This window comes from Sphaerodactylus townsendi, linkage group LG03 (assembly GCF_021028975.2).
Source record: "Sphaerodactylus townsendi isolate TG3544 linkage group LG03, MPM_Stown_v2.3, whole genome shotgun sequence".
Lineage (NCBI taxonomy): Eukaryota > Metazoa > Chordata > Lepidosauria > Squamata > Sphaerodactylidae > Sphaerodactylus > Sphaerodactylus townsendi.
In genome coordinates this window covers 48,961,671-48,988,682 of record NC_059427.1, presented here as the reverse complement: position 1 = coordinate 48,988,682, position 27,012 = coordinate 48,961,671, and the positions used below count along the sequence as shown (strand labels likewise).

The window sequence follows — 27,012 nt, the reverse complement described above, 5'->3', positions numbered from 1 at the left end:
CACATTGTCTGTTACAATAATACAATAATTTAATTGTTTCACAATCAGATAACTGATTTTTGTATTTAGTATAAATGTTAGACTGATCATAGTTAAATCAGCAGTGTCCAACCTATTGCAGCTTTTTGACCAGTTCACCCATGATCCTGCCTAAAAACTGATACAAACTGCAGTCTTGTAGGTTTCTACCAGGCCAATCTTTTTAAAAAACCTGTCTTGTACATTCTCCTTAATGTGTTGAGGGTGTATTTTGTGTATCAGCAAAGCTGACAGCAGTACCGTAGCTTAGACTCTGTCAAGAGGCTAAACTCTTAACTGCCACTTGAGGCAGAAGGGTCCCAGCCGGCATGAGACAAAGATCTGACCAATCCCATGACGGATCACTGGCCACACCAGCAGAAGAGAACAGATAGTTCTGGGGGTAGAAGAATCCTTGAAGGGTAGCTACTAGGCCAGGGGTAGGGAACCTGCGGCTCTCCAGATGTTCAGGAACTACAATTCCCATCAGCCTCTGTCAGCATGGCCAATTGGCCATGCTGGTAGGGGCTGATGGGAATTGTATTCCTGAGCTGGAGAAACCGCCAGGTTCCACCTCTTGTACTAGGCGGTTCTCAACCTGATGGGTCGGGACCCTTGTGGGGGTCGAACGACCCTTTCACAGTGGTTGCCTAAGGCCATCGGAAAACAATCCTTTTATATTTTATATATACCAATTTTATCGTTGGGGGTCACCACAACATGAGGAACTGTATTAAAGGGTTGCAACATTAGGAAGGTTGAGAACCTCTGAGCTAGTATAAGGTGGCAAAGGATATATAATAGAAAATGGCAGTGGCACTTCAGTATTTTATTTAATAAAATTTAGGAGCAGCAGTGGTGTAGTGGCTAAGAGCAGGTTCACTCTGTTCTGGAGGAACCGGGTTTGATTCCCAGCTGTGCCGCCTGAGCTGTGGAGGCTTATCTGGGGAATTCAGATTAGCCTGTACACTCCCACACACGCCAGCTGAGTGACCTTGGGCTAGTCCAGGGGTAGGGAACCTTTAACACTCAAAGAGCCATTTGGACCCGTTTTCCACGGGAAAAGAAAACACTTGGAGCCACAAATAATTTTTGACATTTAAAAGAAAGATAACACTGTATATATTGGGGTTTTACACCATTTTACTCGCTCATTCTGAGAGCGCTGGATCGTCCAGCCTGCTGCCTGCAGGGCGAACTGCTGAGATGGGGCGGCTCAGCTCGTGGAGCTGCAGTGCAAGGGCAGAAGAGCCGCATGCAGCTCTCGAGCCGCAGGTTCCCTATCCCTGGGCTAGTCACAGAGCTCTCTCGGCCCCACCCACCTCACAGGGTGTTTGTTGTGAGGGGGGAAGGGCAAGGAGATTGTAAGCCCCTTTGAGTCTCCTGCAGGAGAGAAAGGGGGATATAAATCCAAACTCTTCTTTTCTTCTTCTTATGAAGTGACATCTCTAGAGAACTGTCAGGAATCCTCAGTCTTCAGGGAGGGATGTTTAAAAACCTACCTTCATTTGATTTTGCCATGTAACCACCACCATGCTCTTAACACCTTGTTAAACTTTAATAAACACCAGTCTTCATTCACAAGCAATTTGACTTCTTCTTGAGTATCTCATGAACCTAAGAGCAGGGTCTGGCAGGCCCTAACATAAAATGCGGTCAAAGCTTGATTTTAATACATGCAATCATTAGGACACTGCACACGAAAGAGGATATTCTCACCACTATCTGGAAAGCAAAATTACTACCAGGGATTCCCTCAAACGTCCTTGTACCTCATGCCATGCGGACAGTCCCAGCGTCGTCGGGCCGGCGTCAGAAACGCTGACCCAAGCCCTTCCGCCTCCGTGCGGAAGCAGCCAGAGAAACAGAACAGTTTCCAATTGACAAGGTGTTAGGCAAGGATATATTTTATCTCCCTATCTCTTCAAGCTATACTAGAACATATTGAGAAAACTAGATTAGATGAAAGTGGAGTGAAAATTGGTGGAAGGAAAATTCACAGGTTGAGATATGTAGAAGACACCACATTCTTTGCAGAAAATGGTGAAGAAATGACTCCTGATGGAGGTTAAAGCAGAATTACAGTGCAGTATCAAGAAGATGAAAATAATGACTGCTGGGGTATTACACAACTTTCAGATTGACAGTGAAGAAATTGAAAATGTTCAGATTCTCTTGGCTCCATCATCAATCAAAAGGGAAACTACAACCAAGAAATCAAAAGGAGCTAGAGACTGGGAAGGGCAGCCTAACAATGTGTAGCTGTCAACCAGGATCAAGATAATTTATGTTTTTATATTTCCCATAACTATGTATGAATGTGAAAGTTGGATGGTGAAGAAAGCCGACAGGAAGAGAGTTGATTCCTTTGACATGTTGTATTAGAGAAGGCTTTTACAGTCTATGGATTGTTAAAAGGACATACCAGTGAGTTCTAGATCAATTCAAACCTGAACTTTCCCTAAAAGCTAAAATGATAACTGAGGCTATCATACTTTGGTGATACTATATGATTACAAGAATCACTGACAAAGAGAATTATGCTAAGAAGGATTGAAGGCAACAGAAAAAGAGGGAGATCCAGTATGAGATGGATTGACTCAATCAAGGAAGACATGGCCCTCAGTTTGCAAGACCTGAGCAAGGCTTTCAACGCTAGGACAATTTGGAGGTCATTAATTCAGAGGGTCACCGTAAATGGGAAGCAACTTGATGGCACTTTACACTCATATAATCTAAAATGGCTTTATTGGGCGCTATTGGGTCAGTGAGCCATTTAATCTATCACTCTGTTTCTCAAAGCACACAGATGCCTGAAAGACCCATGAACAGTACTAGAGGCCAAATCCTCCCTGCTATACTGCTTCCCCTTCCCCCACAACTGATATTCAGAAGCACACTATCCTAAAGCATGGAGGTTCCATCGATCTAGGTTTTCAGAGGATCATAAATGATGCCCCAGTGCTTTTCAGTTTCCCCTTCCAGCAACAGGATTTACAAGGGGCTGGAAGGTGATGTTAATTTCCATGTCTATGTTTCATTTTAATAGTGTGAATAAAACATGTCCATTTCCTTCTACCGGCTTCTGTTGAAAGAACACCCAAGGCTCTTAGGCTTTCCCGCAGTATGACTCTGACTGTACTGAAGCTCAATGTTTGGTAACTCAGAAAGTGCAAACTCTTCTGGTCATTTCAACACACTCACTGCTGGAAACTGTTGATAATTTACACAATCACAAACAATCTGGATGTTCGAAAAATGCGGAAGGCATAACCTCAAGTGTAAATGATATATAGGAAGAGTTCTATAACCTCTTTAGATAGAATATATATGTGCGCTGTCACTGTGACCTGTCAAGCCAACTTAATTTGTTACAAAATCATAATTGGTTTATGAAACAGCAGGTATGTGAGCAAGCTAGTTAGCTTCTTCGTGACTGTTAAGGCAGACAAACTGGTTCAGAGTAGCAAAAGCACATTATGTCAGCAGTCCCTTTAGGAAGTATATTGTCACACCAAACTGCTAAATAGTGTTGTCGAATATTTGAAGTAGCACAATACATGCTTTCAGAGAAATGTTACATGGGGATTCTGTACCAGTTTGTTTATTTTTTGAAGAGAATTTCATCATTTGGTTAAACTGCTTGATTCATGTTCCTCTTGCTTAATACTGGGACTCTGACTTATAGGTTCTTGTATTGTACTTCCTAGAAAACAATTGTTCGTTGCAAACCAATGCAGGAACAATCTGAGAGTAATTAGCAGGAGAAGGAAAGCACCAAGAGATTAAGTTTGTTTCCAGATGTCACAACTTCAGAATTACTTTGGGGGCATGAATCTGGCTTATGATCAGTTTTGTGTATACCACTTTGCTACTCACATTGCGCTTATAATTCATTGACATCTCAGTGAAGGCATTTTAACAAATTGAGGGTTGTTTCTTTCCCAGTAACCAGGTAACTAAGAATCTCAGATACAGGGCAAGAATTGAACAGTTAATCTTCAATGGTGGCAGGCTGCAGGTGGGAAGAATAGAGCTCACAAGCCCAGCAATAAACCAGGTTCCTTACTTTTAAACAACCTTTGACTGGTTGTGTTTCAGCCAGTTTTAAGCATCAGGGGCTGCTCTACCCTCACGGCAATATGGGCAATTGTCTCATGGTCTTGGCAGGGCTGTATCGTTGTGGGAAATGTCATTTGGGAGCCTAGTAGTGCTCCATCATGTTTCTGGGTGTCTTGTAATTGTACTTTGGTATGTGACACTCCTAAATAATTTTAGGTAAAACTTGAATGGCATACAAATCCTTTAATTTCTGCATGTCTCAAAACACTACTCATGACGCTGAGCATGCTGAATTCAAGCCTGCTTTTCAAAGAAAAAGAGGGTGGAAGTCATTGAACTGAGGTAAAGAAATACCTTTACAAGCCTTTATTGTGGCAAATTAGGAATAATTGTGATGCCGTCAGTCATTGAGGACATCTATTTTCCACCTCGTGAAGAAATGCTCATTAGTCCAATGACTACCACCTTCTCTTTTAGAATGTTCAGGGCACTTGGTTCATGGCCCTCATATGTGAATTCATGTGTTGAGTTTTCCTTCAAGGGTTATTAGAACAACACAGCGTAGTTCTGGTGGGTTTTCCGGGCTATGTGGCCGTGGTCTGGTGGATCTTCTTCCTAACATTTCGCCTGCATCTGTGGCTGGCATCTTCAGAGGTGTATCACAGAGGGAAGTCTGTTACACACTTTGTCCAGAGAGAAGGGTGCGTAGGCTGAGCTGGCTTAATTTCCATCCCAATCAATAGGGTTATGAACATCTTGCCATACTGGCATGTTTGATTCTTAATGTGCCCAAGACTTTGAAGCAAGGCCGCATCATGGTGATTCCTTCTTCAAGGATTTCTTTTAGAAGCTGATGTTTTCAGCAGTTTCGTATGATGCATTTTCTCAGAATGCATATTCAGCATATAATCTTTGTACAGTCTTTGTTATAGTTGACTTCCACACCCCTGCCATAATGAAAAATGAAGCTGAAGCTGTTTAGTTTCTGCTGTGCTGAAGACAAAATCAGCCTGCTGCAAATAATGGGCTATCATGTGACTGAATGTATCAGAGTGCAGTGTAAATGACACTACCATAAAAGTGTAGGTCAAAGTTTTGTAGAGTGTTTGAACCAGATACCACTTCATGATGGAAGCCTGTACACAGTTTCAGTGAGCATAGGTTTTATCTGATGATTTAGAATGCCATGCTATTGAAGATAGACCAAATGGATCGTACCAACTTTGCATGGACAGTTTGTGGCAAAAGTCTTTACAGTCATGCTTTTTTTGACATCTTAAAACATCAAAGGTTGGAATGATACATGTGGCATCGATAAACATTAAGGATAGGAAATGCAAACACAGATCAACATCTACTGCAAGGGGGCCATTGTACATGCAGAACTAGTCTCTGCTTCAGGAATGAATAGGTGGCACCAATATCTGCCAAGTTCCAAGACTGGTTTAAAAATCAAAGCAATAGCCTTTATGTCCAACATGTCTTAAAAGATGAATATAGGAAGTATGCTAATGAGCATAAATCCATCCTCCTTTTGTGTATACCTTTCAAGCAAGTTACTAGACTCATATACCATTTGTGTCTTCCTGCAGGAGTACACAGTATTGTTGCGCATCTGCTAATAGATGAGAAAAAGTGGACAAAAGCAGAAGATATTGTCAATGTAGCAGCACTACACCAAGCAGAAAGGGGTCCATGGACAATAAACATTTTTTTTTAGCTCAGGGAACTTTGAAAGAAGTGATTCAGATTATTCTTGCTCTTCACTTGGGAGCTGGTGTAATGTCTGGATTTTAGGAGACATGGTAGAAATCAGTATTTTAATGTGTAGCAAGATCAGAAGATTCAGAAAAGCTGCTGAGTAATGGCTCAATGCTTTGTAGTGTCTGTTAAAATACCCCAAACTAGATGCAATGAGGGTGGGGTGGGGGTGTCAGTGTCTTTTCAGGCAATTTGTCTATTCATGTGCACTGCTGGAAGCTAGGAAGATCTGTGGGTTTTATACGTAGGGAGAGCACTGGTGAGAAGAGCTCAATCCTGCCCATTCCCTCTCACTCCTTACGGTCCTCTGTGTTCTGTAGCTCCTAATCCCACTTTGACAACAAAAAATGTAAACCAATGCAATACACTTCGTTGGAGAGATATGGTGCCTCTCTTAGGATGCCTTTTTTAAATGAGAAAAAAAACCCTTTTCCCTTTTCTTTATACCTGGACATGTGATTAAATACATCCATCACTTAAATCTAGTTTAACCCTTAGTGGGTGAATGAGAGGACATGATAGCACCAATATTCATAAATGTAAATTAGCAGTGTATGACAGATACAGGCTCTGTATACACCTTCAAATACCTGTTTGGGCAGTAACTCACTTTAACTTAATTACAGCCCCATCCAAAGAGCCAGGCGTCCGGACACGGCGCCATGGTCACTCCACCCCGCCATTCCCAATGAGGCTTTCTGGCAGCTTGGGGATGCAAAAATAACAAAAAAAAAGCCTTCCCACAGCCAGAAAACCCCTATTGGGCTTAATGGACTTATGCCACCAAAAAAGAGTCCAAAGTTCTGGGTGCCAGTGTAGCTGAGGCAACAGTCGGATGGAAGCTGACTAGCGTCAGCTCCTCCCCAAAGCCACATCTCTAGATCACCCCCTCTATGCCAGGAGGGGGCACAGAAACGCTGGTGTTTGTACCATGTTCAATTGCTGTGGAGTGCAGTGGCAGCTGCCCACTGGCAGATCTGCTCCTCCTGGGGCAAGTGCCCTGGGAAAGGCAAATCTGCCAGCACAGCCCCACGCCGCCTCCAACAGTGGATTCAGCCCCCACTTTGAATGGTGCTGATACCTGCATAAAGCACAGAAACCAAGTAAAAGGGTAACTTTTTTAAAATGAATGTTTCTTTTCTATATTGGTTAGCCTTTCTTTTCTGATTGGACTAAATAACTTTGGTTCAGTTTTTGTCTTCTAACTACTTTTTATTTTTTGTTTTAGGTAAAAGAACTGTTTCGTTCTTTGGGAGAGGAATACACTGCTTTGGAGCTTGACAAGATAGGTAAGTTTAAAATAGGCAAAGACACAAACCTATGTAGAAGTCGGTCCTCCTTCTGCCTTCTTTTATTGTGCATTAGCTACTCTTTCAGGTCTGTGCAAAACGATAAGCATGTGTATTGTCGAAGGCTTTCACGGCCGGAATCACTTGGGTGCTGTGTGGTTTCCGGGCTGTATGGCCGTGTTCTAGCAGCATTCTCTCCTGACGTTTCGCCTGCGTCTGTGGCTGGCATCTTCAGAGGATCTGATGTTGGGAAAGCAAGTGGAGTATATATTTGTTGGAGTGTCCAGGGTGGGTGGGGAAACCTTGTCTGTGAGAAACAAAGGCAGCAACCAGGTCAATAGTTGAGGGCATCTGAATAGAAGTATGAGTAACAATGAAGACTATAGCCTGGGAGTAACCCTGTGGATAGCAAGGGCACTGGTGGGAGACATCTGAATAGAAGTATCCAGTACTTTGTTTCTTTTGTCTGTTGTCATCCTGTGTGTTTGTGTGTGGAGCTGGTTTGACACAGTCTTGACCCTAGTATTTTCAACACTGGCAGCCAAGTTCTGTTCATTTCATAGTTTCTTCCTTCCTGTTAAAATTGTCCATGTGCTTATGGATTTCAATTGCTTCTCTGTGTAGTCTGACGTAGTGGCTTTCAGAGTGGTCCAGAATTTCTGTTTTTTCAAATAATATTCTATGTCCAGGTTGGTTTATCATGTGTTCTGCTATTGCTGATTTTTCTGGCTGAAATAGTCTGCAGTGCCTTTCGTGTTCTTTGATACGTGTCTGTGCGCTGCGTTTGGTGGTTCCTATGTGGACAAGTCTACATCTACTTCTATTCAGATGCTCCCACCAGTGACCTTGGTATCTACAGGGTTCCTCCCAGGCTATAGTCTTCATTGTTACTCATACTTCTATTCAGATGCCCTCAACTATTGACCTGGTTGCTGCCTTTGTTACTCACAGACAAGGTTTCCCCACCCACCCTGGACACTCCAACAGATATATACTCCACTTGCTTTCCCAACATCAGATCCTCTGAAGATGCCAGCCACAGACGCAGGCGAAACGTCAGGAGAGAATGCTGCTAGAACACGGCCATACAGCCCGGAAACCACACAGCACCCAAGATAAGCATGTGGCAGATTCTTCCCTGAAGTCTCTTTAGTTGCTTAACCTTGAGACCTTTCGCCTATTGGGAAATAACAGTTCAGTCCAAAGGGAAGGGGGCTGAAGCTGTATTGAAAGTGGCTTGGCCCCTTCACCAACATCAGTGCCACTTGTGCTTTTGGAACAGGTCTGGACACCAACAGATGGACACTTGCACCAGCGCAGGGGAGGTGTGCAGCAGTGCAATGCCTGGGCACATGGGAGCATCACTACTAGTACACTTCCAGCACAGGAGCCCACACCAGCACTGGTGATGGAGTTTCTGGGGGTGAAGCTGACTTTAGTTGGCTTCCTATGGCCTGCCAGCCTGGGAACATTCCCTTTTGCTGGCGTGAAATTATGCTGGCCGCTGGCAAATAGGCAGGCACAGCCCATTGGGCTGCATAGAGGTTTTGCAAGGTTGTTGGGGATTTCTTCCATTTTTCTTGCTTCCTGTGCTGCCTGAAACCTTTTTGGAGGCAGCATGGCTGTGCTGCTACGGCACCATCCCTGGCTGCCATGAAACCCCTGCCCCTGGTGGATTTGACTGCGTATCTGTGCTTGAAATGTGAGGAATCTCAGCTAGCCTGCTACATAAAACAGCTTCTGCCTTGAGTGCATATAGGCTACTTTTCTTCCAAGCACTTCTTTTCTTGTGTTGTTAGTTAACTTGTTAATGATTGTCCCAACTCATGAGAAACCTTCATGAAGAAATTGGCTGAGTCATTGACTTGATTGCAGTTCTGATGCAGAAATTAGGACTGAATGCCAAGTTTGCAGAGTAAATCGTTCTCTTGAGATTTCATTAACTCAATAGGGAAATAATGCTTGCATGCAGCAAGAAGTTTTTTAAGCCAACGATGCTACTGATCCAATCTGGGTTTATTCAGGAGATTACTGCCTTTTTCTAATCTTACCTAGAATAGAATCATAGAGTTGGAAGAGATCCCAAGGGCCAACAAGTCCAACCCACTGCAATGCAGGAACACACATTAAGCACTCCTGCCAGATGGTCTTTCCTGTCAGGTTAACCTCTCTTTAAAAACCTCCAAAGGACACCCTCACCAACATGACATCCCTTCAAATATCTAAACATGGCTATCATGTCACCTCTTCACCAAACTTAAAATGCCTGGCTTCCTAAGTCTCTCCTCATGTAGGCATGGATTCCAGACCTTTTACCATCTTGGTTGCCCTCCTCTGGATCCAAGATGAACCTATTTGAATTGACTTGTCCTAGTGTTGAAGATAAACTTTTTAAAAGTTAAATTGAGCTTTCAGAAAGAATTAAAAGTAACTCATGTAAGTAAGTAGAAAGCTTGCTGTATTATAGCCCTTCACCAGCATAAACTGACCAAATCAAAGGTTTCCCATTACTGTTTTTGTATGTTGCGTATTCTAGGATCATTTCCATAGTAGATGTGAATCTCCATTCTTTTGAGCCTTAAGCACCGTTCCAAGAGCTCAGAGAACAAATTGAATTGTTTTCTTTAAAGCATCCCATGTTACATTTGTTATTTCTAAGAGGAAGTGACACCAAAGTCAGCATTCTAAAAGGAAATGATATTAATAGTACAAGGAGATAAATCTTGCTTCATATATGCTCAGTTTAGGCAAAATAATAACACCATCTTCATAGGCTGTAGGATGTGTTTATTGAAGGTGGCTTTTATGTTGTTTTGAATTCTTTATGAATCTGCTTGTACTACAAGAAAAGGGATCCCCTATTCCCAGACAGCAGAAGGATGAGAAGGAGTTCGATACAGAGACAAACAGGAAAAATGTGTTAATTCTGCCTTTAGCTGAGGAGGAAGGACTGTAGCCAAGGCTTTGTGGCTTATTTTTAGGAGGGATTTGAAGAGATGTGGATTTTTGGAATAAGTATGCAAGCTCTAAACACACTATTTGCAGTTTAGCCATATAATGAAAAATGAAGTCCTGGGACACCTGAAAGACCAGCACATTTATGGTGTTAAGTTCCAGGTGTTCTTGCATCTGAGGAAGTGTGCTCTAACTGTTACATCATCAAAGTTTCTGCTAGTTCCTCCTCTTGGCAACCCTGATTACTGGTAGCCTCTTTATCACTTCCTTTTTAAGGTGACCTGAGAGGAAGGGGCATTCATAGCACTCAATTCTGCATCTATCTTTCTCTGTAATTCACAGACTGTATCCTTCTCAACTTCTGATGTCTAATTTTTTCATTCCTTGGCAGCAGACTTTATATGGGCTTGTGGCCCCTTCCCCACTCCCTGGGGATTGTTTCTCACCATTGCCCCAGCAGTAATATGAGGCCAGCCTGGGTGGCGTCTCTGGCAGATAGTTCCTGTATTCTGTTGTCTGTCTGACATATGCATGCTCCACTGCTGTGCCCCCGGTGCCTTTTAGTGCCACCTATAGGGTTGTGCCGACTCATGATCGGAGTGGGCAAAAATCAGTGATTAAAAAAAAATCAGATTAAAAAATTAAATCAGATTTTTAAATTTAAATCGGATTTTTAAAAATAAAATTCCTTTTGAGGGAGAATCTATCTAAAGATAGTTTTCTGTTTCAACTCCATTGTGGTCCAAATATTATTCATCAGGAAATAAAAGTTTTTAATTATGTGTTAAATTTTGGGACAGCTACATTCGATTGATTTACTCACAATGCCAGGCTCTTCCTGAGGTTTCTGTAAGATTATTTTGGGCAGGTTTTCTGTCTAAAAGATACTATTACAGGTGTTTGGTTTAGCAGTTCTCAAAACTGTGAATATGTGTCTGCAGAGATAACATGACTCTTCACAGCAAAAATATACTGAAAAAGAACCGTAATCCCATTTGCAAATCTATGTACACAGAGTCAGCCATTACCTCTAAAGTGCTAAGTTTCAAGAAGTTCAGTGAGTAGAAGATAGTTCAGCATGGAATAGGTCTACACAATGAGCTAAGTGCAAGGAGAGAGGAGCAAGCAATAAAAATAGAAGTGAAACCTTTTGAGCAGGATACTCCACAAGTCTTGGGATCTTTGGGCGTTTAGCCTGAGAAAATGCATGATGGTAGCTGGCTGTAAAAGAGTATAGAAAACTATGACTTAAATCAAGTCTTATCGACTAGTGATTAAATCATGATTTCAATTGATTTGATTTAAATCAAATCCCCCCTGGTCATGATGGGCTCTGCGCATGACTAGGCCCTTTCCTATCAGCAACGACTTCTTCTCCTGCTACCCAATGCTGGAGGATCTGAGATTCCTGTTGAATAAGTATACTTTTTCCCCCTATAGAGGATGGTCAAAGTATTCAGGACGTATTACTAGGATTAACGGGCCAGAGGACTGTCCCCAATGTGTTCGTGAATGGAACCCATGTCGGTGGATGTGATCAAACTTTCCAGGTAATGTTTCACTTCCTTTTCCTTGACATGAAAAAGCATTGCAGTAAAATCATGAGGCAGTTTGTAACCAGGTTTTCCAACTATTCTATTGTAATCTATTGTCTTGTATACGTGCAAGTATACAAACCCCTTTTTTCCAGTTGTCTTGTAATTTTTTCCAGCATTGCTTTATTCATAGATTTATTTTAAAGAGGTTCAGCTAGATTCAAAGCAGACTCCTTTCTGATACTCATATGCATAGACTTGTGATAACTGGCTAGAATTTGTGAAGTATTACAATTCTAGCAAGCACTAGAATGGACAAGGGATGTCTGTTCAGTTTGCTACCACTTAAATGGGTAAAATGGGGTTCTATAAGTGTCTAGGCTTAGTTTCAAAAACTTGGCTTAGGGAGACTAAAAAAGGTATACTGTCTTATTACAGGCTTACCATAGCGGCGTGTTGCAGAGGCTTTTGGGAGACTGCAAAAATGAACAGATGGAAGACTATGATTATGACCTAATAGTTATTGGTGGGGGATCAGGTGGACTTGCCTGTTCCAAGGTATGTGAACATTGTAGGTCACTTATTTGCATGCTTTCACTCCTTTTAGAACTGTTGAAACGTTCTCCCATTTGCTGTATAGTTGAGTACATTGATTTAAATCAAGGCAATTAAAAAAAATTAAATCCTCAAGAGCAAATGATGAATCTTGATCATTGAATCAAGATGTTTCATTTATTGTAAAACAAAAAGGTATACTTCTAACCATAAATGTAATGATTTAAAGCTCAGTAGAGCCTTATACAAACTGAGGGACCACTAATTAATTAATTAATTAAATAAGCAAGCTGCTGAAATACTTAACATTTTACTACTAAAAATTAGCAGTACTTGTGCCTAAAATAGTTTTTACCATCTGCAATTGTTACACCTTTTAAAAGGGAGTTATTATTGGATTTAATTCTAGATCTTCTTTATCCCAGTGTTCTAAGTATGAGTGTGACCTTTGGTTCCTGCCCCACAGAAAAAAGTCAATAAAAAGTCATCCAGATAGATCAGTAGATGACACCTAGAAGAAAAATAAGAAGAGTTGGATTTATATCCCCTCTTTCTCTCCTGCAAGGAGACTCAGAGGGGCTTACAAACTCCTTTCCCTTCTCCCCTTACAATAAACACCCTGTGAAGTGGGTGGGGCTGAGAGAGCTCAAAAGAACTGTGACTAGCTCAAGGTCACCCAGCTGGCGTGTGTTGGAGTGTACAGGCTAATCTGAATTCCTCAGATAAGTCTCCACAGCTCAGGCAGCAGAGCAGGGAATCAGTTCCTCCAGATTAGAGTACACCTGCTCTTAGCCACTACACCAGTCTAGGCTTTTTTGCCAGTCCCAGGCCTCATAGTGTTTTAATCCACCCTTCCTTATGGTGACTGGTAACCATTCAGCAAGATTGCATGTCATAATGGTGCCACAGAAAAGCAGCATTTCTCCTAGAGCAATAAGATTGAAGAAGCTTGTAGGGGAGGGGTATTTTGGCTATGTGGCAGATTCATAGTAATAAGTTCTCTCACGATGTATGTTTGTGTTTGCCGTCCATGTGAAATGAATGTGAAGACTAGAATAAGTCTTTTGTTTTATTGAACAACACATTAAATGATGTGCTACTAAACTGTGTTCAAGAAATAGATGTGATGCTGCATTTCAACTAATGCTTCTTCCTACATTGTTACCCTTTCTGGCTTCTTGGCATGACATTTTATGAAAACCTTTAGATTGTGCCTTTTATGGGCAACGTATCTGCATCTACTTAATTCTAATTCTCACCTGTTTGTTTATAGGAAGCTGCACTCTTAGGAAGGAAGGTCATGGTGCTAGATTATGTTGTTCCAACACCCATGGGTACCACATGGGGTATGTCTTTCATGCATGAACAATTTTCCATATTGACATTGTTTATTAAGTTGCTAATATCCTTGGCTTTGATTAGCAAAAGAAAATATTTATGTGGACTGCTAATTTTTTTTTTGTACCAGTAACCATGGTCATCAGAAGTAGCCTCCTGATTTAACAATTTCAGTTCTCTTCAAACCCTCCTCAGGGGACCTCTTCAGTCTTTGTTCTCATTACGTGACTATTCTATACTGTTGGTTTTTGTAGAATATTTTGAAGAATAAAATATTAGACATTTTACTGCATAAAATACTTGGAGGATGCAAAATACGTATTCCTGTGAATGTAGAAAAAACATGAATATATAGTATATATTTGTAGCAGAATTCCTTTACTCTTAAAATTTGTATTTATATAGTGTTTGGAGTATCTATATATATAAAAAGCTAACAGTGTTTTTGCTGATGACAGTATACCTCAGTAACTGCTGGGCCAATTCCTCTGAAAATTCCCAGCCACTATAGTCAGCCAGGCGAGAGTGTTTTTAGATGTTCACATACCTGAAATTTCACACCTGGCCCAGGTAAAACACCTTTTTCCTGGCACTCCCTGGTGAAGGACATGCAGCTGCCTGTGTGTAACTGTCACCCTTAGAATGTTCGTGCAGCTTAGAATGTTCACTTAGATGGCCAGAGATGAGCAGTGGGAACAGTACATAGGCAGTAATTCGAGTGGAAGTGAAACACATACACACACATACACACGAGGGAGAGGGAAAGGAGGGAGGGGCGGCATGCAAGGGAAGAGAGGGAGGGAGAGGAAAGGGACGGATGGGGAGGCATGCAAGTGAAGAGAAGTGAGAGAGGGGAGAGAGTGAGGGGTGGGATGCAAGGGAGGGGAGGCAGGGGGCCCAGCATCTTGATATGACCCACCCACCCAAGCGGAGGGAAAGGGAAGGGAGGGAGGGGGAGGAGTGGCATGCAAGGGAAGAGATGTGAGGGAGGGAAGAGAGTGAGGGGCGACATGCAAGGGAAGGGAGGGGCCAGGCACTCTAGATTCCTTGAATACTGCGGTTACTGTTAAGAAAACCAGGCACGCGTTACTCAGGAGTAAGCTCGGTACAGCAACTGTGACATACTTTGCATGGCCGCGTCGGACCCCTCAGAGGGTTTCCTCAGAAGCGACACCCATTGCCACCAACCAAACTTACTCCCAGGTAAAGGATCATTACCAGCCAGCCTAGAGGTGTGGGAGGGGTGCCTTTCCATTCCTCCCCAGGAATGCGGGCACACACATCAATGACATCACACAGTATCAGGCTTCGTGTTTGCATGAGCACATACTGCTGGCCTCTGCAATTGATTTGCTGCTACTATTCCTTTCCCATTTCACCACAATAAGCCACAGCAACGCGTGGCCGGGCCCCGCTAGTTTGCAATAAATTATTACATCTTCTTTAAATTAGTAGCTTTTCTCCATTACTTAGGAACTTCTTGATGGATTTTGTGACTTGAACCAAATCAGATTCATAAAGTATTGAAGAATAGCATAAAATTTAAACCAGTCAGCCTTTGCTTCCACGTTCTTTTGTTCTTCCTATAGTATGTTATAATGGTAACACTGCCATTTTGCTGGTCAATAGCTGATATTTGAAACTTGGCAGAAGTGTTGACAGTTTTATCTCTGTTCCAAATACAATTACATTGGAACCCTGCTAGTGGTACCCTCATAACACATTTCCAGGGTTTTTTTATACTGATAGATGACAGAGCTAACATTGCCATAGTTGCTTCTACATTCTGGCTTCCTGGGCCATGAAACTGTTTTCAACTGGAATAGAAAAATGTGTTTACACTAAACTCTGTGGGTACAAAGTGATTGCACGTATCAAGTCTGATAGCTAAGCAATTCACTACGTATGGGATCATTGATCAATCAGCACTTAACATAATGCAGTTTGAACCTCAGATCTCACATGAGCTGAGGTATTTTTTGCCAGTGTTAATGACTGGGACCTCCTACTTTGCAGCACATCTCTCTTTGGCCCTTTACCCACAGGCGCGAGCGGGGCGGGGGGGGGGGTCGGCATAAACAATGCCGACGCACCCCTCCGGGACCGTTCACACAGATGGTCCCAGTAGGGGTGCAGGTGGTGGCACAGCCCTCGCACAGGCTGCGCCGTCCCTGAACACTGTTCCTCGTCTCCTAGCTTCCAGCGCGTCGCAGAGGCCAGGGGAAATCCCCTGGAGCGGCGGCTCTGGACTCGCAGGCCAGGGGGGCGCCGGAAGCCAGGAGATGATGGACGGCGTTCAGGAACAGTGGGGGGAAATGGCGTCTTCCAGCTGCTGCTGTTTTGCACCACAGCAGTTGGAAGTCGCTGCTTCCAAAAAACCTCACCCAGGGAGTGAGGTTCGGAAGCAGCGACTTCGCGCCTCTTGGGTGTGGCATGCTGTTCCTGAGGCGCTCTATTCCGCCCATGTGAAAAGAGCCTGCATGAAGCAGAGAGTTGGATGGATTGCGGGGGGGGGGGGGGGGGCCTAACAGTACATGTTTGAAGCTGCCCTAAACTGCCAATACTTGTGCAGTGGTAGCACTCCATAATACTTTTATGTCTAAAATGCACAAGTATTGCTATACGATAGGTAGAATGCACCTTTATTAAATTCTAAAATGAAAAACTTTTTTAAAATGACATTTCTTGTTTCAGGCCTTGGTGGGACATGTGTAAACGTGGGCTGCATTCCTAAGAAGTTGATGCATCAGGCTGCCCTTTTAGGCCAGGCTCTTCAAGATTCTAGGAAGTTTGGTTGGCAGTATGAAGAGCAAGGTATGTAAGGCAATGTAGTCATGGGGAGGGAGCAAAGCCCTGCAATTGGTGCAAACGTAACTAAGCTGCTAAGTATATGTGTTCTGCTTACATGGTAATTAAAGAATTTGTGATGCTGTGTTCTCTCTTAATTCCCCTGTCTTGCAATATGCTTCTCAGCCTAGGTTACTTGGCTAAGGGCTTGCTGTGAATAAAGATGTGTGGTTGTTTTAATCAATAATAGGAATCTGAGTCTTTTAAAAAACCGTATCAATGTAGGCAAGTTTCTCACAATTTCTGTATAAATCTTTACCTGCATACACTGCACTAAATAATGCTAAATTCCATCTGAATTTGCCAGTTGAATATGGTCAGCACTTTTTAACATTTTATATATGCTAATGTTATTTCTTACTAGTAAAACACAATTGGGAGACCATGGTAGAAGCAATTCAAAACTACATAGGATCCTTGAACTGGGGTTATCGGGTGGCATTACGTGAGAAGTCTGTGACGTACCTCAATGCATTTGGAGAATTCATTGGGCCACATAAGATCAAGGTACCGGCAGTATTATGGACATGGCTTTTGATCTATCAGAGTGTTGCTTTTCTAGCTGAAAGCTTGTCTGGTTTGTGAAATTTGTTATTTTAAAAACCTGGGTGCTTCTTGTACTGCAATAACCCTTCTGAAAAAAATCTTCAGGGTCTTCAACCCATTATTGTTGATTTTGCAAAATTGCTGGTTTTCCATGAATAAGTGGGAGGAGGGGCTGTTGCTCTTTCCCATGTGGCATTTATCCATACACGCTCCATGATCCCTAGCATAGCCTCAAAAGATCATGTGCACATTATATGCAGGATATTATTGTAACTAATAGGCCAATAAAAACCTCCACCCACCCACCCATTCACCCCCACGGTGCAGATGGGAGGAAAACTGCTAAGGAGACATAAAGGGCTAAGGTTTATATTTCTTCAAACCCACGGGGGAATTCAGACTTCCAAAAAAAAGGACGTTTTTGTGTATTTTTTAAAAGCTGGTAGACTAACTACCTGAAAGCAGTAAAAGTGATATCTAGAAGTACGTCAGATGTCAAAGGACAAAAGTCACACTCAACAATAGAAAGGTAGTGAGCTCAGGGGAAGAGGTTGCAAGGGTAGGGAGAGCTACGTGGAGTTGGGGGGGCGGGGAGAGGAGAAAAACACTTGGTGAATGGGATGGGAAAAAAAGATCAGGAGCATCTGTGACATGGCAGAAGGAGAGGTGAAAAAATTCTAGCAACTTCATATCTTATGCTTCTGAGCATACAAGCTGAAAGAAGAACGGAAGGTGGAAATTTCCAGTCAGAATCCATTTTTTTATTTTTTAGATTCAGTCCCTTGTGATGATTTAGCATAATAAATGCTGACAACTTAAATAGTCAAGTTACTGGGGCTCCAGTGCTGAAGTTGGCGCTACTCAAAGCTAATCAGATTAAAAGAATACTTGGCATAAGTATCAAGTGGGGAAGATAAAAATCAGAAAAGCAGGTGAAAATCCGAAGTATTTTGCTGATGGTTTGCAAGTTTTATACTAATTTCTTTGTAAAGCCCGGCTTTTGAGATTTAAAGAACCTAGTAGTAACAAGGACCGAAATAGCAGGTGACTGAGAGGCCCAGAGAAAAGGATGGGTCATTGCACAGTGCACAATTTCTATCCTATAAATTTGTACCCTATAAACATTTCATTGCCCAGAAATATTTTCCTGTACAATTTCAATATGTCTCTTCAGCCAACTATATTAAACACTTGTTTTTAAAATGGAAGTTGCCATTCTCAGGGTGGGCTGCTGAAGCTTATATACAGATACATGGGAAGTCACGAGATCTGTTGTAAACTGCTAAATATCCTTAATTATATTATTACATGTCATTTTCTAGCCTGAGGGCATATGATATACATGCCAGAAGTTTGGAAGCTGTCTCTAGTGATGTTGCTAAAATCATATGACCCCTTCTTTGTATTTGAACGTGCCAGAAACATAGACATGAAGAATGTATTGTCAAAGGCTTTCACGGCCGGATTCAACTGGTTGTGGTGGATTTTCCGGCCACGGCCACACAGCCCAAAAAACCCACCACAATCAATAGACATGAAGAGTTCCTCCTTGATTTAAGGGATTGAAAGCATCTCCTTTTCTTAGAATTCCTGTGCAGCTGGCAAAACTTACAATGTACAGCTCTTGTAGCAAGAAACTTGTGAACAAGTCTTGAATGTAGTTCATCCTTTTGTAAAAGTGCAATAAAATAAATCCAATTTAAATAAGACAAAATAACCAGCTGTATCTTGGGCTGGTCTCACTGGCAGATCTTCCTACTCTTCTGGTAGACATCAATGAGACATTCTAAATTTGTTGTGACCATTCTGGAGGAAGGCAAGGCTGGGGACAGAAAAAAAATACTGCTATGTCTAGTGATTTTAAGTGCCTTTTTTGTTCAGCTTCTAAACATTATGTACAAAGCTTCTGACATAGCAGCTCCCCTAATACTGTGTTCTGAGCTTCATTTTGAACATCCCATGTAAATCAGTTTTCTGAGTGCTCTTAGGGCTGTGTGTACAAAGACAAAGTTCTCATGTTGTGACTTCGTTGACATGTGGTGATATCAAATTTTTGCACTTTGCAGATGTGCTTGGAAAAGTTGTGCCTAAAGTATTCTTTAAGTTGAGGGTCTTATGGCTGAACATTGCATTGGAAATGTATTCTTGACTTTCATGACTACCGATTTGTACTAGACAGGCTAATAGCACTTTTCAAACAGTGCTGCTCCATTGGTTCTTAAACATCTGAAGCTCCATTGGAAATATGTTCTTCCTAGAACTGGGAATATCGGGGAAGATTCCAACAGCTTTTTCATTTGATCTTGCCCATTCCCCTCCTTCCTACATCTTCTCTTATGCAGGATCCATGATCCCCAGCATAACCTTTAGGGTAGTCAGAGCGGACTTTTCCTCCTTTTTTTTCAGCCAAAAGGCTGTGTTCATCCATTCCAGTAGTAAAAGGTCATTTAAACATTGTGTAGTGGTGAAGTATTTGTATTTGCTTTTATAGAGATATTTCAACATATGGATGTTGCAACATATTAGCCATGGTAATGGACTTCCATAGATCTGCTGGATCAGTGCAACATATTACAGTGTAATTAAACTAGTAAAGTATATTGGTGGCAATAGCTTGCTGAGAATTTATTGGAAGAATGTTAGTCGTAACTGGCGTTTTTCTGCGATAGGCTACCAACAGGAAAGGACAAGAAACTTTCCACTCAGCTCAAACGTTTGTTATAGCCACAGGGGAGAGACCTCGATATCTTGGTATCCCAGGAGATAGAGAATACTGTATTACAAGGTGAGATGAAGCTCCATTTATCCATCTTTTTTAAAATAAAAAGTTAATATTTAAGAACTTGCCTGAACATTTCTTTCTTTCTCTTCTTTTTCAGTGATGACCTCTTCTCCCTGCCCTACTGCCCTGGAAAGACTTTAGTTATTGGAGCTTCTTATGTAGCTTTGGAGTGCGCAGGGTTTCTTGCTGGCCTTGGTATGGATGTCACAGTTATGGTGCGCTCTATCCTGCTGCGTGGCTTTGATCAAGAAATGGCAGAGAGAGCAGGTGCATATATGGAAACTCATGGTGTAAAATTCGTCAGGAAGTTTGTTCCTGTTGAGGCAAGTATCTTCACTTGTTTAATTGAATTCTTAATACACGTAGAGTGAAGTGGAGTTAAGCTCTTTTCTGTATGATGAGGGTTGCCAAGAGACTTGGAGAAAAATGTCCTGTTCCTCTAGTGGAGACTTAATGTGTGGAAATGCAGCTTTTCCTAGCAGAGAGATAAATAAATAACATCTCATTAAGCCTGTTAAAAGGACAGGATGCTTTTCTTCAGGCCTCTGGAGAAAACCCCATGTATGACCACTGATTAATACGGCAGATGTATTGACATTGTTTGCTAAGGTTTGGAGACCAAGGTAATCACTGAACTGAAACAATGCTAACCTGGGAGAATTTAAGCTTACAACTGTCCTCTGCAGATCATAAAGTTAGAAGAAGGCTTGCCTGGAAGACTCAAAGTGATTGCAAAATCCACTGAGGGATCACAAATGTTTGAAGGAGAATACAACACCGTAAGCACTTTACATTTATTTGTGTGTATCTGGACTTCGTTTTGAACATGATATTGTCTATTTAAAACACAGCTTGACCCAAGCCATTAAAATAATTGAGTTTGTAACAGAACCACTTGAATTGTATTGCTTCCCTACAATGGTATTAAAAGGTGGTCATGTTGGGAATGAGGCTACCATGAACATTTTGAATTTTGTTGCAAAAGTCTGATCTCGGTAGTCCAGTTAAATAAGTCTTCTCTACAGTTCAGACTCTTGTTTCTTTTTCATACAGGTTTTGATAGCTATTGGTCGTGATGCGTGTACCAAAAATATTGGCTTGCAGAAAATTGGTATGACTGTGAATGAAAAGTAAGTATTTTTGGTATATTTGTTAAATATTTCTTCCACCCTTCTTCCAAGGAACTTGAGCAGGGCTCTCAGCTTTACCCTCACAACACTGAAGGAGGTTAGGTTAACAGAATGTGAATGAATCAAAGCTATGTTCTCAACTCCATGACAGTGTGGCGATCTGATCCCCAGTCCTACTTTAACGCACTAACTGCTATACCACACTGGCTCCAACCTTTTGAGGAGAATTGTTGTCTCAGTAGCTTCTCATTCATTTCTAAATATTTTTTTAGGCTTGAATAAAAAATTCTTCTTTCCCAGCCTATTTTCCTTCCCGCTTCTCAGCTTTGAACGTAGTTAATATGATAAAGTGATGATAGATATCTTAAGCTCTGCTGTCAAAATTAGTTTTATACTAGTTTACTATGCATTTAAATGCTTATGGATTTTTGTTTTTAAGAGGTAAAGGATTCTGATTGCGGTGTGGTGTTTCATTGGTTTAAATTAGGTCTGTCTGTTTGCGTCATAGTTACAAATTAACTTTGTGGAGTTCCGATTCCTCTGGAAAGCAAAAGGCAGTAACTCCTCAAGCTTTTAACTTTTGATAACATTTTAAAAACTTGGTCTGATTAAATGAGGACTGGAGCTTGGGAGGTAATGTTACTCTCCCACTCCTGTCTTTGCTAGCTATTAAAGACCTTCATTATTTTTTCTGCTGGTGGGGCTGGTCGTCTTTTATCAATATTTGGTGCCTAACTTGCATAACTTTTTTGTCAAAATTAATGAGCTGCGTTTAACCTTGAAATTATACCCACACTAATAAGGATTTTATGTGAGTTTTACCAAAAAGCTGTTTGCACCAAAAGCTGCTTTCCCTATAGTCTTTTAATTGTTTATGCTTGCACTTGTTTTACTGTTTAACTTCTGTTAGCTGTTAGCTAAAAAGCCAGAGCAAAGTAAATTATGGTTGCTGGCAAAAGGAGAAGGTCAGACAATAATGAAGGAAGTGAGGATACAAACGACTCACCTGCACACAAGCAGAGCAGTTCCAGTGTGATTAAAGGATGTTGTAGCTTAGAATGTTCAAGTTCAGTCAAGTAACAGCAGCCATAACAGAATGCAAAATTTTCTTTCCTTAATAAGGAATGGAAAAATACCTGTAAATGATGCAGAACAAACCAGTGTGCCTTATGTTTATGCTGTTGGAGATATTTTGGAAGGAAAGCTGGAACTCACACCAGTTGCCATACAGGCAGGCAGACTGTTAGCTCGCAGGCTTTTTGGAGGGAGTTCTACAAAGGTAAACATTTAATTCCTAATGATATTTTGTAAGTTTTGGGCAAGGAGCTGGATGTCCTGCTGAAATGTGCATGTTCAGTTTAAGGAGCGTAAATCTTGATCAAACCTAATAGTGATGCTGTTACTGACAACCAAAGCTTCAGCTGAATTATTGCATCAGCCTAACTGGGCAGAGAACTCTGGACTTAAGAATGCCAATGGAAAAGCCTGACTATACTTCTTATCATTCTCCTGTGGTACAGCTTTGTTTCCCATTATGTGGCTGAAATTGGTTCTGCTCCTGAGAACGGTTGCAAGTCGCACATGGGAGCTTAGAATAGATGAAGCAGAGAATACAGCAGTCAGCAAGTGCATCACATTATAGCATCTCTGGGGCCAGTAGGGTGTCCTGGAGTGCAAACCTAGCCCCACCCACTGTAAGTTAAGGATAGTGTTTTTTGTTGTATTAGCATAAAAACTTGTTAGTAGAGAGAAGAAGAAAAGTTTTGTATTTACACCCCATCTTTATCTCCTGTAAGGAGACTCAAGGTGGCTTGCAAGCTCCTTTCCCTTCCTCTCCCCACAACAGACACACCTTGTGAGGTAGGTGGGACTGAGAGAGTTCCAAAGGTCAGCCAGCAGGAATGTTGGAGTGCAGAAACACAACTGGTTCACCAGATGAGCCTCTGCCACCCAGATGGAGGAGTGGGGAATCAAACCCAATTCTCCAGATTAGAATCCACCTGCTCTTAACCACTATACCACACTGGCTCTAAACAGCTGTAGGTTGGAACTATTCGTTTCCCCATTGCTTTTGGTGTCTTACATTGAGGTTTTTTTTATTTTTAGTGTGACTATATAAATGTGCCGACTACAGTGTTTACACCTCTGGAATATGGTTGCTGTGGATTATCAGAAGAGAGAGCCATTGAACAACTTGGAAAGGACAACATAGAGGCAAGACTTAGTCCTTTTTTGTTTTAAATGTGGCTTCGCGTTAGGTATCTTTTGAAGGTGAGAGCAGCAGTATGCTCCTTGGAGGATGGGCAGGATAAAAATGTGATGGTGCACTTTCTAGAGTTTAATTTTGAAGAGATTCTTTGTATGGACTTAATTCAGTAATTGAGATGATGCTTGCTTCTTCCAGATAAATTGTGGTAATGATGCTGTCTTTGGAAATTAGCTCCCTCCCACAGGCTTCTGCAGGCCACAGCCTGTTCAGCAGCACATTTAGTTCCTTGATGCATCATGGCTGTAAAGATTGATGTATTGATGACTTTAGGTAAACTATTGTACCATCTCAACCTTTTTCCAAGTTTAATTTTTCTTAATTTGAGAATAGATCTCATTCATGTTTTCATTTTATACGTTTTATGCCCTTTTACAGAGTGCCCTCCAAAGGTAGTTTTTATCTTTGTTGCATTGCAAAATTGCATTTAAAACTTAAAATCTAATAATCAAAGCTCATGGGTTGAGAAAGTGGCTGTTGATTTTAGAGTCGCCTAATACTATTGAGGGTTAAATGCTTCCCAGAATAAAATTTCCTTTAGGAGACATGTAAAAATACAGAATTGACCAGGTAAACTTTTGGGGGCAAGGAATCCCACAAGTCATTCTCCCCACCCCCACCCCACCCCCCCCATCCATCTTCCAGTTTTTTGACTAGTGAGGGGTACTTTCACTGCCTTTCACTGCTGAAAGTGTCAAACCTGATAAAATTGAGGGTTGGGACTTATACCTCTTGGGCTTACCTAACAGAATGAGGGCAGTTCTACAGAATGGCATCTTATTTTAGAAATAAATAATGACTGCATTTCCCTGGCTCAGTGATCAACACATATCGGAAAACAGAAATTTTAAAAATCCTAACTTTGTCTTTCCCAGGTGTATCACACACTTTTCTGGCCACTTGAATGGACAATACCTATCAGAGACAACAACACTTGTTATGCAAAAGTAATCTGCAATAAGCTTGACCGTGTATGTATTCCTTTCTTGTATATTTCAAATTTGCAAAGTATAAAGAGAAGCTTAACAGTTTACTGTATCAGAATTCCTGCCAAGGGTAATCCTGTAATTTTCACTATGGAAATGTTCTGAAGAACTTCACATACTGGCTTGTGGTTCACTGGCTACTTTGCTGCCTATGAGGAAATAATCTTATGATACCTCCGTTTACTAATATAATCTAATTTACTTAACTTTCTTCCTCAGTGACCAAAGGTGTTTAATTTAAGGGTTCCCCGAATTCAACAATACTGTGCTTTCTTACCATGCTTAATGAATTCAGATCTGGTATGCTGAAAACAGAGATAAAAATAGAATTATGCAAAATTAACCCAGTTATCAGCATTAGTATATGCCAGTAATTATCTACTCTTAAGCAGCAGTTCACAATGAAAGGCAAAATACTAACGACTATTTTCTCCCACTACCCTTTCCTTTGAACAAAGAACCGTGTAATAGGATTTCATGTTCTTGGACCTAATGCTGGGGAAATTACTCAAGGCTTTGGAGCTGCTATAAAATGTGGCATCACCAAGGAGTTGCTTGATGAAACAATTGGGATACATCCAACATGTGCAGAGGTAAAGCAGTAGTTAACAATTTTTAATTTGAATTTAATTTTGCTGTCTGTTTTCTGTTCATATCTGTTAAGGACCACCTGTTTTTAAACAACTGCTCCATTCCATGTGACGGACTCCCACACCTTCCAATATCACTCAGGAAGGGAAACAATCACTGACTTTTCCTGTCAGATTTTTCCCATCTTTTTCACATCAGGGTCTGAGCTGCTTCTAATATGGTAGTGTAAGATAATAAGAAGCATGTTCCTCAGCCCTCTTATACTCCCCAAGTGAAAGAAGCCCTTTATTTTAAACCCTTTAAAAAATGTAAAAACCTTTCTTGAACAACCCCTTTATCTAAGGCACAAATAATAATACTGAGGTTGAAATAACTTAGACTAAAACATTTATTAATGAAAAAGGGATGGGAATGGGAGATGAATAACTTGGTGAAAGGAATGGATAAATATATATTTACAACTGATATCTTTGGCAGAGAATCACCAGTGTTTGTTTTCAGGCACTGACTTAAATAAGTTTGTTCAGGTTCAGTAAAGTTAGATGTTAAAGAAGTTTAATAAGATGGTACAGTTCCTTATACTTCAGATGGTACTCTGGCTGTTGGACTACATATGCACCCTGGGTTCTAGAAGGCTTTGTACATTTATTTCAGCATCCTCGCTCAGCCCTCACAGATAGAAAGTCCTAAAACATAAAACGCTCTCTTGAGGAAAATAAAAGCAAACCCAGTACAGCAGGCTAAAGGGATTCTTTTTACTGGAAAATCTATCTGGTTATATATACGTAGCCCCTCAGCCTGTGCTCCTCAATAACCCAACCACCAGTTCTAGTCAGTGTGTATTTGCTTTCCATCACAGCACACGGGCTGTCACATAGTAGGGCAAGCCAGAATCTCATACTGACCGTGAGTACTTTCCTCAGAGTTATGTTTTGTTACAGCAAAGGCTAATAGCCCTTTAGTGCAGGGTCAGACTCCAAAAGCCACTCAGATTGTCCTTCATAGGGAGATATCCTCCTCCTTCTCAGGAACATTAAGATACTTCACCCGATCAGACTACAGGGTTGCCTCAGCTAGTCAAGTGACTCCCTTGTCCCTTGGTCTCTACGCCTCTCTGATTGTAAACAATAACAGCTCCTGACAGATCTGCACTTATAAAATTAACTTTTCCTCTGCAGTCCACCACAGTGCCATATGGCAGCATTCTTCCCACCCACCCACCCACCCACCTTGTAATTCTTTATTAGATCAGCAGTTTTTAGCTGTGGTGTTCATTTGAGGTTCCTGGGTTGCATAGCCTATAAGGCAAGACTGAAGACTGTCATAGCAATCAGCACGCTTCCAGTCTTGTTTACTGTAAGTGTCAGTGCCGTCTCTTTTTCTGACTATGTTTCTATAAAGCAGAGGATAATACCAGTTTTTAAGATCAGTAACATTGGAGGAATGGTGTTGAATAGAGTATAGAGTCTTAAAAAGCCTTAAAATATTTTTCCATTCTTTCATAGGTGTTTACAACAATGGACATTACAAAGGCTTCAGGGCAAAGTATCAATCAAGCTGGCTGCTGAGGTTAAATCCTGCTGTTTAAATTGTTTCCTGTTGGCTCCACTTAACCTACATTGAAGGTTTTCAGAAGTATAAATGTTCCTGGGTCAAGTTGATTGAGAATGCTATCAGACTGCAGGAAACTGCTTCTACAGACATTTCTGAAACTTCTTTGAAGGGTAATGGTGTCTTCAGGAAACACTAAACAGCAGGTGAACTAATTCCTGTCTTGCTTAGAATGGCACTTAAATGCTTTTTTGATGTTTCGGCTCTGAACCTCATCCGAAGGCGGGCTGCAACTGATGACTTCTCTGCAACGTTGGGAAAACCTATTCGTCCAAAAAAGTTGAATCCCAGAAGAACCTCTGAATTGCACAAGTCAAGTTCTTTTTAGTTCTTTGTATGAATGTGTTGGGCACAATAGAATGAGTAATTAATCATTCTTTCTGGCAATTACTGTTCAACTCAGTTGTGTCACTGGTTCATTTGTTCTGTAACATGGATGTTTCTTATTTTTCAGTTTCCTGGTTTAAGTTGTCATTCATTGAAAAACATGGTTGGACACCGTGTTCCTTTTAAAGAGATGTCAAAGCTCATAGGGCCGTGGTGGCGAACCTTTGGCACTCCAGATGTAATGGACTACAATTCCCATCAGCCCCTTCCAGCATGGCCAATTGGCCATGCTGGAAGGGGCTGATGGGAATTGTAGTCCATTACATCTGGAGTGCCAAAGGTTCGCCACCACTGTCATAGGGCATATAATGGGAACTTTTCATCTACAGTTGTTTTATTGTGACTGGAAGGGG

At 41.4% G+C, this 27,012-nt stretch overlaps 1 protein-coding gene across 1 annotated transcript in view; it reads left to right on the top strand.

The window, feature by feature from the left end:
* TXNRD3 (thioredoxin reductase 3) overlaps positions 1 to 26,728 on the top strand; it is a 31,783-nt gene extending 5,055 nt beyond the window's left edge. The window contains exons 2-16 of the mRNA XM_048487984.1: positions 7,070 to 7,130; positions 11,526 to 11,635; positions 12,059 to 12,178; positions 13,449 to 13,521; positions 16,208 to 16,327; positions 16,725 to 16,867; positions 19,576 to 19,691; positions 19,786 to 20,011; positions 20,375 to 20,467; positions 20,742 to 20,818; positions 21,941 to 22,097; positions 22,925 to 23,032; positions 23,960 to 24,055; positions 24,529 to 24,663; positions 26,167 to 26,728. Of these exons, the coding sequence (XP_048343941.1) occupies positions 7,070 to 7,130; positions 11,526 to 11,635; positions 12,059 to 12,178; positions 13,449 to 13,521; positions 16,208 to 16,327; positions 16,725 to 16,867; positions 19,576 to 19,691; positions 19,786 to 20,011; positions 20,375 to 20,467; positions 20,742 to 20,818; positions 21,941 to 22,097; positions 22,925 to 23,032; positions 23,960 to 24,055; positions 24,529 to 24,663; positions 26,167 to 26,229 (1,698 nt within the window). The 3' untranslated portion in view covers positions 26,230 to 26,728. The remainder of the gene's footprint in view (positions 1 to 7,069; positions 7,131 to 11,525; positions 11,636 to 12,058; positions 12,179 to 13,448; positions 13,522 to 16,207; positions 16,328 to 16,724; positions 16,868 to 19,575; positions 19,692 to 19,785; positions 20,012 to 20,374; positions 20,468 to 20,741; positions 20,819 to 21,940; positions 22,098 to 22,924; positions 23,033 to 23,959; positions 24,056 to 24,528; positions 24,664 to 26,166) is intronic.
* Positions 26,729 to 27,012: the final 284 nt, after the last annotated feature.